At 39.9% G+C, this 15,117-nt stretch overlaps 1 protein-coding gene across 1 annotated transcript in view; it reads right to left on the bottom strand.

The window, feature by feature from the left end:
• Positions 1-2,318: 2,318 nt before the first annotated feature.
• Positions 2,319-15,117, bottom strand: part of LOC130177456 (guanine nucleotide-binding protein G(s) subunit alpha-like) — a 34,073-nt gene continuing 21,274 nt past the window's right edge. The window contains exons 6-12 of the mRNA XM_056389227.1: positions 9,378-9,432; positions 8,176-8,249; positions 7,960-8,018; positions 7,576-7,696; positions 6,794-6,924; positions 6,230-6,297; positions 2,319-4,791 (exon numbers count right to left, since the gene is read on the bottom strand). Coding sequence (XP_056245202.1) covers positions 4,645-4,791; positions 6,230-6,297; positions 6,794-6,924; positions 7,576-7,696; positions 7,960-8,018; positions 8,176-8,249; positions 9,378-9,432 — 655 coding nt within the window. The 3' untranslated portion in view covers positions 2,319-4,644. The remainder of the gene's footprint in view (positions 4,792-6,229; positions 6,298-6,793; positions 6,925-7,575; positions 7,697-7,959; positions 8,019-8,175; positions 8,250-9,377; positions 9,433-15,117) is intronic.

Genomic DNA, 15,117 nt, shown 5'->3' with positions numbered 1-15,117 from the left:
TCACCATGCCTTTGGCCATGTGTGAACATTTGAAAACAGAGAGCGGTGCAGAGTTTTCTACCCTTTAAGAGCACTTAAATGGATTTAGCTGCAAGTATCTGCCTAGTTACTCCTTGTACTACTCCTTTTTACTCCTGTGGGTGGTGCAATATCATGCAGATTAACTAGTTGCTAGCCAGCTGCAGTAGAAAACGTGAAACCTCTCTGCATCTTCTGGTTGATGGGTGTAGCTTCACCTGACCTTTCAGAGGAGCTTGAACCTTCATTTCACACCTTTCACTTCTTCATACTTTGCATAGATGGCAAGGCAAATAACATTAAACCACTGTAAAGTGAAACTATAGTGCGATTCTTTGTTAGGCGTGACTGTCAGTGTGCACACTCTGTAGCCCCGGAAGTGGCATTGGACCATGTTACTAGAGGATGAATTACCAGCTTCACCACATAATCCTGTTGCTCCAACAAGGAAACAGATGGGCTATCAGCAAGATTTCCATGAAATTGAGATGAGCATGTGACATGCTGTTTGACTCCTCTTGAATCTCGACGGTTAAGACTTCTCTGGATGGTCAAACTTACTGTGTGTGCTGCAAATGCTTACCAGTTTAATTTCTTCCTAAGATGAGCTCCCATCTTCTAAGGTTTATTAATTTTCTGGATCCAGAAGGTTGTTGTCTTTCGAAAGTCATTACATCAGGTTACTCCTTTTGCAATTCACTGTGTGCCATCAACAATAAACAAGGCATGTACAGGCCTGGCTGTTTAGCTGCAATAACACTTTTGTGTCCTTGAGATCTTAAACACACCAGCCCAATGTGCAAACGAACTCAGCTAATCTATGACTCCTTCCTACCTAAAAATGTATGCACCTGTATCTGCTGTGTCTCTCAGTCTTTGTACAGGAAAAATTAGAAATGGAAAAGCAACAAATACTGAGAACACTTGATGCCAAAATAGAAAAATGGGTTTTTCTTGTTTTTGAGCTAAAAATAAAACTCTCTCACTGCTGCAGCCTGTGTGGCATTAAGGAGAACACAGGTGAGGAGGTGTTGACATAAAAATAAACAGTGAATGTAATCTCTTCTTTCACATTATCACTGCTGCAGATTTGAAGGATTAAGCCACAGATGTAAACCTGGAGACTCAAATCGCTCTGAAAATAAATCAAATAATCATATACTGCAGTATATTAATGACAACAGGCCCACAGGGAAGCCAGTCACTGTGTTTTGGAAGATAGTGTGTAGAATATCGAGCTGGTCGACAACCTCATCTATACTCTGTGGGCCTTTGCAAAGCCAAACAGACTGAAAACATACTAATTTTTTCTTAATTCTTTGATAATGTCACCTGTGCTTGGTTGGTGCATTTAGTGTATCACAACCTACAATACTCATCTCAGTTTTGTCTTTGAGACCACGGGGAACAATCTGACTCTGAGAGACTTGAGAAAATAAGGCTACTTCAAAGCAAGGCCATGGCAGAGACCACATTTGTATCTTTGACAAAGATCTTCAAGAATAAAATAGTCTGTGTAGGGAACAAGACTCTGACACTGGCTCTGTATGTCTCAATTAAATACATTCCATGTACTATGAAAAGTGAGTTGTGTAGGATGCGACTTTGGTAAAAGTTTCAAGGAAAAAAACCATAATATTCCTCAAGACTGATATGTGTCAGAAACACTAATTAGTTTACACTCAGTTGTCAGCTTATTAGGTACACCTACCTAAAACTAATGCTGTTTAATGCAACAGTCCTGCAGCACATACTGCCTTCATGATGGTTACAATGTTCAGTTTTTGTTTTGTTTCAGAAAGGTGTTGAATTAACTTGATCACTTTGGAGGTTTTAAAATCTCTTATGAAAATATTTTTCTATCAAAAGGCTTCTTTATTACCCTATTGGATAATTTGCTACCATGTTGTATTTGTATGTTGTATGATTTTGTATTATATTTATTTTTTATATATATTTGGAATTTCTTTTTCCTTGTACATCACTTTATAATCTCCAGTTTTGATGTGCTATATAAATAAACATTATTATCATCATTAATTGCACCTTGTTTTACTGAGAGGTCTTTCTAACATTTTGTCTACCCTCACTGATAGACAAATAGGGACGACAAAGTATAAGAAACACCTCTTGCTGGACATTATAACCTTCATAAAAGAAGAATTTATTGCAGGACTTTTGTATTAGACTGCATTAGTTTTAGCTAGGTGTACCTATTAAACTGGCAACTGAGTTTATGTGATGTGGACCTCAGGTGAGAGGATCTAGTATACTGAGTCTAGGAATGAACCAAACACTAATACAACCGTTTCTTCTTGTTTAAGCAAAAAGAATTTGGTTTATGTAGAAACAAGCAATGTTTTGCAATTGGATATTTCCCTCTCCTTCAAAAGAGTTAAAGCTAAAATAAAAAAAAGAAATTAATACCCATCCCACTGCACCCAGAATCGCCACCTTCTGAAAATGTATGCAGATGTTACTGACAGAAAGCAAAGGAAAGCTGGGGGACAGCTCACAAGGGAGATAGATATAAGTGTACAGTACATATATATATATAAAATATAAAATCTGAAATATATTTTATATATATTAAATTGTGTTAGGGTTCAGTTTCTTTCACTACACAGCATTAAGGTGGTGTGTCTGATTATCTTTTTTTTTTCTTCATTTTTTTTTCTTCAAATCCTATTATATAAACCAGAGGAGAGTCAAAGCAAAACAAATGAATCAACGAACAAACAAATATGGGGGAAAAAAATGGAAACTAAGCAACAGACGAAAGGCCTCCGCCCCGATCCGATGCCCCTCCCTCCCAGCCCTCAGCGGAGGGGTGAGCTAGCACGGACGAGGTGGGACAGACCCGTCCAGCTGTACAGCGCAGTGAAACATAACTTACATATTAGCTCATTTTTACACGTACAGTCGTGATCAAGGCACAGGGATCTTCTACAAGTTATTTTTTTTTCTTCAATAAAGTTGTACAAAATAATACATTTTACAGTCTGTACAAGAATAATAGTCCAGCAGTAAAATAAAGACAGACGTACTTAAAGCCGGGAGGGGGAGGAAGTGGGATTGGGAGAGGTGAGAGAACAAGATGAAAGGGGGGTGGGGGGGTGGGGGGGTGGTGGAGAGGGAGGGGGTTGGTGAGGGCAGGAGCGTGTGTGTGTGTGTGTGTGTGTGTGGGCGCGCATGTGTGCCTGCGTGTGTGTGTGTGTGTCTGTGTCTGTGTGTCTGTGTATGTGTGTTCCCAGGTAAAAATGTTGCATCCAGACTCGTAAAGTCATGTATTTTACTTCATGCTTTCCTTTTGCGTTGTTTTTTTTTTCCTTATTAAATAAAATCTCTCCTTTATTTTCCATATGTTGAGTAGTTGTCAAATAGCAGCAGGGGCGGGGGGTAGGGGGACCAGGATGTATATGTGTGTGTGTGTGTATATATATGTGTATGTGTGTGGGTAAGGAGGGGGGGGGGGGTTTAAATGGTGCACAAAGGCAGATCACACACACAGTGTACACCAACACACAACATGGGGTAAAAACTAACAAAAACTTAAAAGTTGAATTGTGTTATTACAGGAATATATAATATTTATATTTATATATATACATATTTATATACACACATATATAAATATCTATATATATATATAGCTTGGATTTTTTTGCACTGCATGAAGTTCACTGGTATGCATGAATTTATGCATTGTATGGTATTTTTCTTTTTTTTTTTTTTCTGTTTTTGTTGTTTTCTGCCATCCCTCCTCGATTGGTTTGTTGAAGAGCAGGTCACGTGAGCCGTGTGGTCTTATGTTCGAGTCACGCTCACGTCCACAGGCAGCCGTTAGTCAATTAGTCCGTCCTCGGGCACAAAAAAAAAAGAAAAAGAAAAAGAAAAAAGGCTCACAGCCCTCCTCTGTTTCAGTTTGCCACCCTCCATGTCCATCTTTCTCTTCTTCTCTTTCTCCTGGTTCGTCTGCAGCACGTGGTGAATAAACTACCTCTCTCTCAGGATGCATTACTCAGTCCAGCCTCTGCCAACTGTTGAAAGCAGGAGGACTCGGTTTTGAAAGGGTCTATGTGTGTGTATGACTGTGATATGAGACATTAAAACCTATTTAAGGCTTCTGAATGTCTTATGCTGTAGTGTGTGTGTGTGTGTGTGTGTGTGTGTGTGTGTGTGTGTGCGTGTGCGTGTATGTACCTGCGAGTGTGTGTGTTCATATATCTGAGAGAGAGAAAGAGAGCTAAAAGGAAGGAGAGCCTGCACTGAGGGATTCCAGTCTTGACCCTCTTTCCTGGGTCAAAGTATAACTGAGTACAGCAATCAGTCCTGGCTAATAGTTGATGAAACTGTTGTTGGTGTATCCTTAACTGTGTTTCCTTTGAAAAAAAAAAAGAGACAAAAAACAAAAAAAACACGTCGTTCCACTGTTCTGTTTTTCTGAAATTGTTACCGGGAGACGTTGTATCAGGGTGGAAGGGAGGGCAGGCGGTCAGTCGCTCGCTTGTTCGCTCGGTTGATTGGTGAAGTTGGTGGAAGTGGAGGGGGTGATTGGCTAACTGGTCGTGGGGGGGTAGATAGGTAGGTCGGCAGGTAGATAAGTAGACCGGACGCCGCTGCCCATCACAAGAGCTCGTACTGCCGTAGGTGCATCCTCTGTATGATGTCGCGACAGTCATTGAAGACGCGGCGGATGTTTTCTGTGTCGACCGCGCAGGTGAAGTGGGGGTAGCAGTAATGCCGTCCGTCCCCGCTGGCTGTGCTGATCCTCTGGAGGAGACACAGAAGACAAGACAAGTCAGTGATGTACGACGGTGATTCCCAACCTCTTTCATCCGATGGACCCCCACAACCCCCGTCAGATAAACTCACCAAAACATCATCAACACCACCCGTTAAGTTCCAAATGTGTTGTTTTTAATGGATTTTAAAGTGGATATTGTTTAGGTCGGTATGGTCAAGTTTGCATTTGTACTACTACCATGTGGAGTCCATCACTTTTAACTAACTACAGCATTTCCCCCATTTATCCAGTACTTTTAACGATCTTCTTCAAGTTCATCCATTACCTTTACCTTAAATCTATCCAGGACTTTTAGCTGTTGAAACATTGATTCAATATTTTTAGCGTATTTGCCATTTATCCGTTACTTTTAGCTGACAATTTTTACAACAACTGTAACTGACCATTACATTTAGCCATCTGTCTTAAAATGTATCCATTACTTTGATCAATTTCAACGTATTATCCATTACTTTTAACAAATTATTGAGACTTCTTTGCTCTCTTGGTGACTAGTTTTCACACATTCTTAATGGCAAGGTGTAGTGTTCTGCTGTTACGGCTGACTCAATATGTGGATATATATTTATCTAATCATATTGTAATTTTTATTTCATAAAATGAGTCATCTTTTCATGTACGCCCTGGCAAATGCATTAGTCCCCCCTGAGATACACGTACGTACCTACCCCTAGTTGGGAATCACTGTTATAGGACATGCTGAGATCTATTGAGAATTTCTTTCAGGCACAGATCATTTTCACACTGTAACTGAGTGGGACATTAAGGTGGCCATCTGTGAGATTTCCATTTTGACTTTTGGTGACATCTCTGCTGCTGAGCTGTCACTGGTGTGGTTTTACACGGCACATCCAAGAAAACATTTGCCAGGCAGACTGTGATCACACTATGAAGTCCTTTGCTTTGGATTTTCTGTTAACTGCTTTTGTTGCTCCTCTGTTATCGTTTTTACAGAACAAGTGTGAAAGCTTACAAGTACACTCAGCTCATGGATTAACCTAATTGTATGTTGTATAAAAATTGTATACGAAATTGGTCCATGGTGGACTGTAGATGGCATAATGGAAAAAATATTAATTCAAATATAAAAATAGATTTCTTGTAAACAATGTTTTTAAACTTTACTGTGTGCTGCTGACATATAGTAAATTAAAGTTGAGTAAAACTTTAAAATAACTGTTTTTTTTTTTTTTACTGGCGAAACTTCATCCATCTTATCTTAACTGATGTTATAAATAAATAAAGGAGGAACATCTCTTTCCAATAAAGGAGAGAAATGTAGTGGAGTGAGAGTCATGCAAATAAGCCGTTAAACAGCACATGTCATGTTAGGACCAGACAAGCAAAATTATAACAACATGAAATATACAAAGAAACTGAACAAAACATGAGCTTTGTACATACCAGAAACTCATCCCGAATGAAGTACTTTGCCCTTGTGACGCGGGGATCCTCACCTGGCTCTGGTATTGCTGTTGGACAAGAAAAAATCTGGTCACATTTAAATCACTTTTGCCCCGAGCCATTGAACATCCTGCAGCACCGCTTCTAATAACTAATTACTGGAGAACAGACACATCACCTCATTAAAAGAAGCCTAAGCAGTCGAACAATTAGACAGGTTGTAAATAAGGTTGAGTTTTAGTCAGATCATCTTAAACATTTCATTTGAAGGTAAAACCAAAACTGGGCATCACCAAATGGCATAACTGTCATAATAAATAAATGTCATAATTCCTCGTTACACAGGAAAACTACAGCGATAATGGCAGGTCAAACCAGAATTATCCTTTGAGACCACTGTGAAAGCTTTCTGTGTCCATGGGTTTTCTACTGTGGTTAAGACAGAGATAAATACTTGACTCATCATCTACACTGAACCAACTGAATCTATCCATTACACATAGAGAAAAATGGACATGTATGTATGTTATGTGACACACACGGATATCAGTGTCAACCTCTTACCGTCATCAGGTGTAGTGTAGCGTGCAAACTCCGGGAAATACTCTTCAATTTTAGATTTCCCTGCCAAAACCTTCTCAGCGAGCAGGTCCTGTTTGTTCAGGAAGAGGATTACTGAAATGGTCCGTAGCCACCTGTGGAGGGAAATGAAGAAAGACTTCAGTGCCAGATTTCTTCTTTGGACTTTCTTTTAGCACCAAAAAAAAAAAACGTTTCAGGACTGTTGTCGGAGAGTCCCCACTTTTCAGGTGGCATTATTAATATGCTTTGCCTGAGTAGCAACCATAGCTCTCCTCATCACATGTTGTGCAATACTGACATCAGAAAATCCACTTGGCTTTTTTGTAAACGATGATACTGAGTGCTGAAAAGACAATCATTTCCGTGTGGAAAAATGAAAACCACTAACGACACAAAACACAAACTTGATGCCGTTTTTATTGCTGCATCAGTTTCTACATCGGCAGCAAAGATCACGTGTCCCACAAAGGGGGCAGCTTGTACTAAGGTTAGTACCGTGCATCTCAGTGGAAGCCGTCATTCATGAGGTCTTATCATTACAACTATCTAACGCACAAGCAGAAGAATTAGAAACCATTAAACGTTTACTTAATACCACCCCAAAGCTCAAACCATTTTATAATCAAATATGCAAAATGGCTGGAGAGCACGTACTGTTGGATGCTAGGAACCTTCCTGCAACTGTCACACACACAGTATTCATGAGTATGCATTGATGGGGTAATGTTTGTGTGTGTGATTGAACGAGGAAAAAAGATGCAGACCTGTTGTTCCAGATGTTCTTGAAAAGGTTGAGGGCTTCCTGTAGTCTGTTGGTCTGATTGTCTTCTCTGATCACCATGTTGTAGCTGCTACTCGCCACCACAAAGATGATAGCTGTCACATCTGTATCACACACAAAAACACACACACACACACACACACAAAACAGAGGAGTTTTAACACAGCAACGAAACTAACCAAAAAACTCTGATACACGCACCTGCACCCCATCTTACTTTGTAATTTAAATAAAGAACTCGACATGCATCTGACAAAACTGTAAATAAATCCCCAATGAAAAATCCTGAGTCAGTAACTACCTGTCATCGATTATTTTTCAGCAAGTTTCATCAGTACAATAAAGCAACAAACGACAAACATCCTACCGTTAAAACACTGGATCCATTTTCTACGTTCATCCCTCTGACCTCCAACATCGAACATACTGTGAGAAAGAGGAAGTTCGAAGTTTAATTTACACCGAAAAACCAGCGTTAGGACTTCATTTACTGAAACAGTGAACAGGTGTGTAGACAATATATACTGAAAGGTCGTGGACAGTTTATCTTAAAGTACGGGAAATAAACGATATCTTCACTCACTGGAAATTGACTTTGTCTATTTGAAATCTTGTCTCGAAGATCCCAGATGTCAGTACTCTGCATCTCAACAGGTCCTGAAAAAAACAGGAGGAGCAACAGACCAGCGTAAGTTAAGGAAACTCAACACAACACAACAGATATCAAATGTGATTAAGAGGTGAATTTAAATGTTTAAACTGAACACTGTTCATCTATAGACCGAGCATGCTGTAATTTAGGTCACATTTAAACATAATCAGAGATGTAATATCAAATAAATAGTACTTGCATCATTTTGAATATTACAGTTCATTATATTATATTAATAGACAACTATGCTGATAATCGACTAATTGTTTAAGTCATTTTTCCAAACAGCGCCTCGTTCCTGCTTTTCAGCTGTGATGATTTGCTGCTTTTCTTTGTCTTGTGTGATCGGAAACTGAATATTTTTTGCAAAACTGTGATGTGCATTTTCCACCATCTTCTGAGAATTAATTGACCAAAGAAGTAAGAAAATAATCAGCACATAGCAGCATTAATTGAAGATCTAAACCATTAACACTTTACTGAAGTATTTAGCATTCATGGCATCTATGTTATAAGGTTACAGCACACTATGATATGATGTATAACTGTCTACAATTACAACTTCTCCTATGAAGGCATGTTTCATATTTTTACAATTGTGTTTTACTGTATCGTCATCCACTATCTGTTTATACAGCAGCCTGCACTTACAGGGCCCCACGTTGACAAATACATCAATAAATACAAATATATCTGCTTACAAATACATTATAGTGTGTATAGTGAGCCTATTTATAAACTGTTCATGTACCGTTTATGAATTCTAGAAAGGAGAACTTAAAGTAAAGTGTTCAATTGTTTTCGTAATCAATTAATCTGTCAGTTTTTTTTCTTCAATTCCTCTAATTTGTTGTTTAGTCGTTACAACGTGAGAAAATTGCAAAAAATGGCAATTTTCAAGAGCCCAAAGTGATGCCTTAAAACAGCTTGTTCAACCTGCAGTTCAAAACTCCACAGTTTAATGTGTGATATAAGAAAGAACGAAGCACCAGAGAAGCTGGAAACTGAGTTTTGTACAAAATTAATAATTGTTCTTTGTCCATCTTACTAAACATTTAAGCAAGGTAATGTTTTAAGACTACAGAGTGCAGATGTAGGCAGAGATGCAGGTGTGTGTGTGCTGAACATCTCACCTGATCGGTGGGTGTGTAGTCATTCTGCCTGACCACATCGATCCTGTCTAAGAAGCTGCAAAAAGAACAGAGAAATACAACTGGTTAGATCTCAGCTGCTGCCCATTACACACTTAATAACACAATAAAGCAGCAATGTATAATAAATTCACGATAACGCAGGAAAGCGCGTCTATTTCTTTTTTCTATTTTCCATGTTTAGTAATCAAAGCAAATATAAAAAGGCTGCCACACTGACAAATCGACAGCATAATGCTGTGTTCATGGTGAAAACAGAACACACACACACACAACACACACACACACACACACACACACACACACACACACACACACTACAGTACATCCCGGTACATTAGTGAAAACAGGAGAAATGGAGGAAAGCAGTCCCTGAACGGCCACCAGGGGGCGTGTGTTTTAAATTCACAGTGAGATCTGAGGCAGCCAGTCTGAGTCACCAGCAGCCGTTTGCTCTGTCAGACCGGGAGAAGCCTCGTCAATGGAGCTGCTGTAGTAGTACTTGCACAGGAGGAGAGGTGTGTTTGTGTGTGCGCGTGTGTGTGTGTGTGTGCATGCATCTCTGAGCTGTGGCAGTGTGTATGTGCGTGGGTGGGTATGCAGTCTTACAGTGCCTCCAGATTAGCAGAGCACCTACCCAAACGTGTTAATGTTAATTGTTCGCATGACCTGGCCTACATTAATGCTGCTTTTCAAGGTGTGCGGGTTGCCCTGATTTTTTCATGATGACTGTATCAGTGTCACCTGCTGGAGGCGTGTGCTGCAACAAGTCAGTGCTCAAAACAGGCCTAAAGAAAGGACTACGGATACTTTTACATGAGCATCAGTCGAGGAAACAAGACTATTATCTCTTTTGTGTGTCTCTGGCTGCAGAAGTTTGAGAACAGAGAATAAAACCAAATGACGAGTCACTCCTCCTCGCTCATGTGGGCCGCTGTGTCGCTAAACATGCAAACACAGAACAAATGTGAGCTGCTGGACAGGCTTCCCCCCTCTCTCGCACACACACACACACACACACACACACACACACACACACACACACACAAGAAAGAGACAGAGGTTTAAACATCCCGGCTCTCCTGACGGCGGTCAAACGTATAGTAGAAACATTATGTAGGGGAGAACTACAGGACTGGTTTCGTTCTAGCAGTGGAAAGAGGAGTGGGGCGACACTGGGAGGAATTTGGTGATTATCTTGAAGCAACAGCGGCAACTATTATAAGTGTCCCACTAGCCTGCATCCATCAGGCCCAAGCACCGCATGTTTTCCCACAACAATTCGTCTTGAAGGTTGAAGCAACAGCGCATTACCAGTGAAGGAATCATCAACACAAGCAAGACTTCTACAGCTGCTACAAAAAACAAAACAAAAAAAAAAACACAGACGTGTGCAGCAGATGATAAACTTCAGTCACAAGGATATATACCGTTTGCCAAGTTAATATCATTTGAATTATCCAATCAGTGATTTGCTACTGCCCTTAAACATTTGCATAGAAAATTCCTGCAGAAGAGAGTCTGTTAAAGCCAGTGCTTTTGCCTCATGTGTGTTACTATCATGCATTAAACAATAAATTAAAATTTAATTCATTTCACTTAGCTTGAATATTTTTTAGATTCTTCTTTGATAATTAATAAAATTGAATAAGGACAAATTAACTGGTCACAGCAGGTAGAGGTATGCAACCAATAACCAAGGAGTTGTAAATAGTCTTATAGTATGTATTATAATGTATTATATTGTAGTATAGTGGAGGTGTGCCACCTCACCAGAAAAAAAGAGTACTACAACTACCAGAAAAAAGTTTAAAATTTTTTATGAATATAATATGACGTTTCAGGGAAAACAAGCATAGGCGTCATTCACACAGCAAAAGCCACATGCTCAATGAGTGAGGTGGTTGCTAACATGGTCAACTACTAAGACTGGGTGTATCAGAGTAGCAGTTCCCACTTCCACTAATTTTCTGGGGAAAGCCATGTCAAGTTTCACAAGCTTAAAAAGGCTGGGAGCCGCTGTTTTAGAGTGATGTCTGGGTGCCTGCTAAAGTGGCTGCTAACATAGACAAAGGTACAAATATCCTGTTTGATACCTGCACGGCCGGCTGATCGCCTGCCCGCCATTCTCACAACTAGAAAGGCAAGACGCTTGTTTAGCAGCTGCCTCTCGGGGCAAAGGTATGTAACCTCCTCTGAGATAACTAGGAATGTGGCAGGCAGGGGTGAAATGTGACAGGAGGGCTGCAGGTAACACACTGAGAGGAACAGGGGGCTGGGTCTGCAGAAGGTACAGTACCGGACGAACAGACAGACTAAAGAGACACTGAGTCAGGGAGGAGGAGAGAGAGCGTCGGTATGAGACTGAAAGAGAAACAGAGAAGGACAAACAGTTTGGGGAACAAAGAGACGCCCATGTGCATATCTCCGCACAAATGCACACTGACACAGATATTCATACAAAAACACACACGGAGGCAATTAAGCAGCCAACCAGTCTGGTACCATCGGCCCTCTGCAGGGGCCGAGCGGCTCAGCTGTTCCCACACCACAGCGCCTCTGCTGTGCCAGCACACCCAGAGCCCTCAGTGGACAACTGTTCAGCTGCGCTGCCCGTTTCTGCCCCCGTGTCCACAGCTCAGACCCTGCAAGAGTTTAACTTCATCCTCCCACAACATCCCCACGCTGAGCTCCAAAAAACATAAATAATCAGGATGTGACAGAATGTAAAAGCTATAGCTCCAATGGTGATAGAGTTAACATGCCTGCCACCGACATCTGCCGAGGCCAAACTCTTGTTTATCTACAGCTCTGGTCTGAGGCGTCGACACGCCCAGGACAAGCACACTGCTCAATTTTTAGAAGTTCTCTCTATTAATAGGAGAAGTGCCAATAATAACCGTGCCTAGTAAGTTGAACTAAATAATAGTGGCTGCCCCAGTAACAGAGAGGTCTGCGGTGTTATGTATAACCTGTCAGGGTTATTCTGGGGTAGCAGACAGGCTGACTTAAACTCTGGAAATACACACAGGACACTTGTCTGGTGAGTGAAAATAACCCAGTATTTACAAGAAAAGATAAAGAGCTTCTTTTAAAAACTTTTTGTTGCATTTTACTTCGGTTTGCAGGTTCAACAATTGTGAGGGGCATATATGTGCGAATAACAAAAAAGTTACACATTATATGCATTTTTTTTAATGATCTATTTATATATTTTATATTATTTTATAATATAGTTTTTTTTATCTGGGTTGATTTTACTTTTTTGGTAATTCACAAGAAACACATGAAGTTGTGCTCTACTTTAAATTTCTAAACACTTTGTAAAAAAAAAAAAATAAGGAAGCTACAAAAACTACTTTTGCAATTTTCTTCCTCGTCTTCTCATTATTTGTTATGATCTCTGCAGCTCCTTCCTAGAAGAGGCTGATCTGAAAATACCTCCAGCACGTCCACAAACGGCAGCATATTTCAGCTTCACAGTATAAAGATCAAAACTGAATGGTCTACAACAGCAACAGTATTTATATGTACAGTTTATGTAACTAAATTTAACTGAGGTCTTCACGTGCTGAAGGACACAAGAGGCTGCAGCATCATCAGCGGTGTACTGGCCCAACAAAGCTGATAATACTCCCATAATGCATTCATCTTGTTAAAGTAGCAGCATTAGGACAAAGGATTACCCAGATTATGAGCTAGTATACAACTTCAGCTCTACACGGGATTAGGCAACTCTGAGCTACACACTTACAGCTGGACTGGAAAATATGCTGAATTATTAGCTTCATTTACTGTGATATAAAAAAGAAAAAAACATCATAAACTCCATAAAATACCATACGCGAGTTCCAACTTGCTGGCCTTAACATTTCTGATTAAATTTTCAAATCATAATTTAATATTAACTTTGTACGAATACATAAAAACTGTTTGGTCATTAAACAGGCAATTTACCTTGACAACAAACCCAACAACAATTTTTAAGTATGTTTTTTGACATGTAAATAACTATTAGGATTTATGGTTTAATGTGATACAAACACACAACATCTAGGGGCCCTGCATCCGAGCAGACACACACACACACACACACACACACACACACAGACACACACACAGACACACACACACACACACACACAGACACACACACACACACACACACACACACACACACACACACACACACACAAGCTGGCCAGCAGGATCACGTCCCCAAAAAGTGCCTCTTTCCACATCTGTCCAAGTCCATTTATGTCCAGCAGGTTTTCAAAAGTTCAACAAGCAATTCATTTTTATGTTCACATTATCTCCTTTCAAAAGAAGGGGACAAAACAAAGCCTCGGTCATTTACAAAGTAATTTCATGTTTCTGTCAAACCCTCAGTAAAAATGGTCAAACAGCATAAAAAAGTGAATTTGTTCAAGTTATGTAAATAAATTTAAGCAACAAGTGTGTGTTAAAAAAAATAGAAAAAGCAAATATAGTATCACCTTAAACTTACACTACACTCTGTGAATAATCACTATTAAATTAAACAGTTTTCTACTTATGTTTCTAATACTAATATTTATTTAATAAGGATACTTAACATGGAATTAAATAATACATTTATTTCACAATGATGACACTTGAAAAGACTGTGTCACAAAACCTATGCGTAAAAGAAATGCAACAAAGAGTTCATTTTACTAAATCTTCCTTTAGGTTCACACAGCATTAAAGCTGGATCATTAAGCTAAATTGCAAAACTTGACAATTCAAGGTCCAAAGTCCAGTTTTCAAGCAAAACTGAGAGCAAAGACTTTAATTTGTCATTACAGGAAACTGAAGTCAATCTGTGCACAAGAGAAAAGCTGAAGCTTCACAAGCCTCTGAAACACAGAGTCAGATCAGAAAATGGTTTTGGCGCTTCCTCAAAACGGGGAAAAGATCGTGCACGGCCCGCTGAGCAGAGCGATTACTGCTCCTCTGCACGTTCACATTGTGAGCCTACCAAACCAAATGCTTCACCAGCCGATCCTTAATCAAACACACACACACACACCACACACACACACACACACACACACACACACTGCACATTCAGAGAGAGAGAGAGAGAGAGAGAAGGAGAAAGAGAAAGAAGAGGAAAGAAAAGAGAGAGAAGGCTGTGTCTGACATTACAGCGCTGCTCCAAAAATAGCTCCCTGGCGCCCTGGCCTCCAGCTTGGTTGTCATGGCGACAGAACCACAGGCGCTATAAATAGACAATCGGCTCCAAATCTTGTGCGACTGGAGTGAGGCCAGAAAGAGGGAGAGACAGACAGGGAGAGAAAAGAGAAAGAAAAGGAAGAGAGACAGAAAGAGAGAACGACAGATAGTCAGAGAAGGAACCAAAGAAAGAACGATAGAAGAGGGGGAGAGAATCAGAGCGAGCAACAAAGAGATACGGAGAGAGAAATGCAGGGAATGGAGTGGGTTAGAGAGAGAGCAGAGGAAGACGAGAAAGGGAGAAAAATAGGAACAAAGAACAAATTAAAGAAGTTAAAAATTAACAAAAGACTAAACATATAAATAAACAAATTAAGGACCTAAGATTTAATGAAAGTCAGAGAGAAAGAATGAAAGCGAGACAAAAGGAGATAGAAGAACAAAGAGACAAAAAGAAAGAAAGAAATAACAGAGCACCAAACAGAAAAGAAACAAGAAATAAGGAACAGAACTGAGTCAAGAACCA

The sequence above is a fragment of the Seriola aureovittata genome, chromosome 2 (genome assembly GCF_021018895.1).
Source record: "Seriola aureovittata isolate HTS-2021-v1 ecotype China chromosome 2, ASM2101889v1, whole genome shotgun sequence".
Lineage (NCBI taxonomy): Eukaryota > Metazoa > Chordata > Actinopteri > Carangiformes > Carangidae > Seriola > Seriola aureovittata.
The sequence above is the reverse complement of the archived record's forward strand: the minus strand, read 5'-3'. Positions and strand labels throughout refer to the sequence as shown.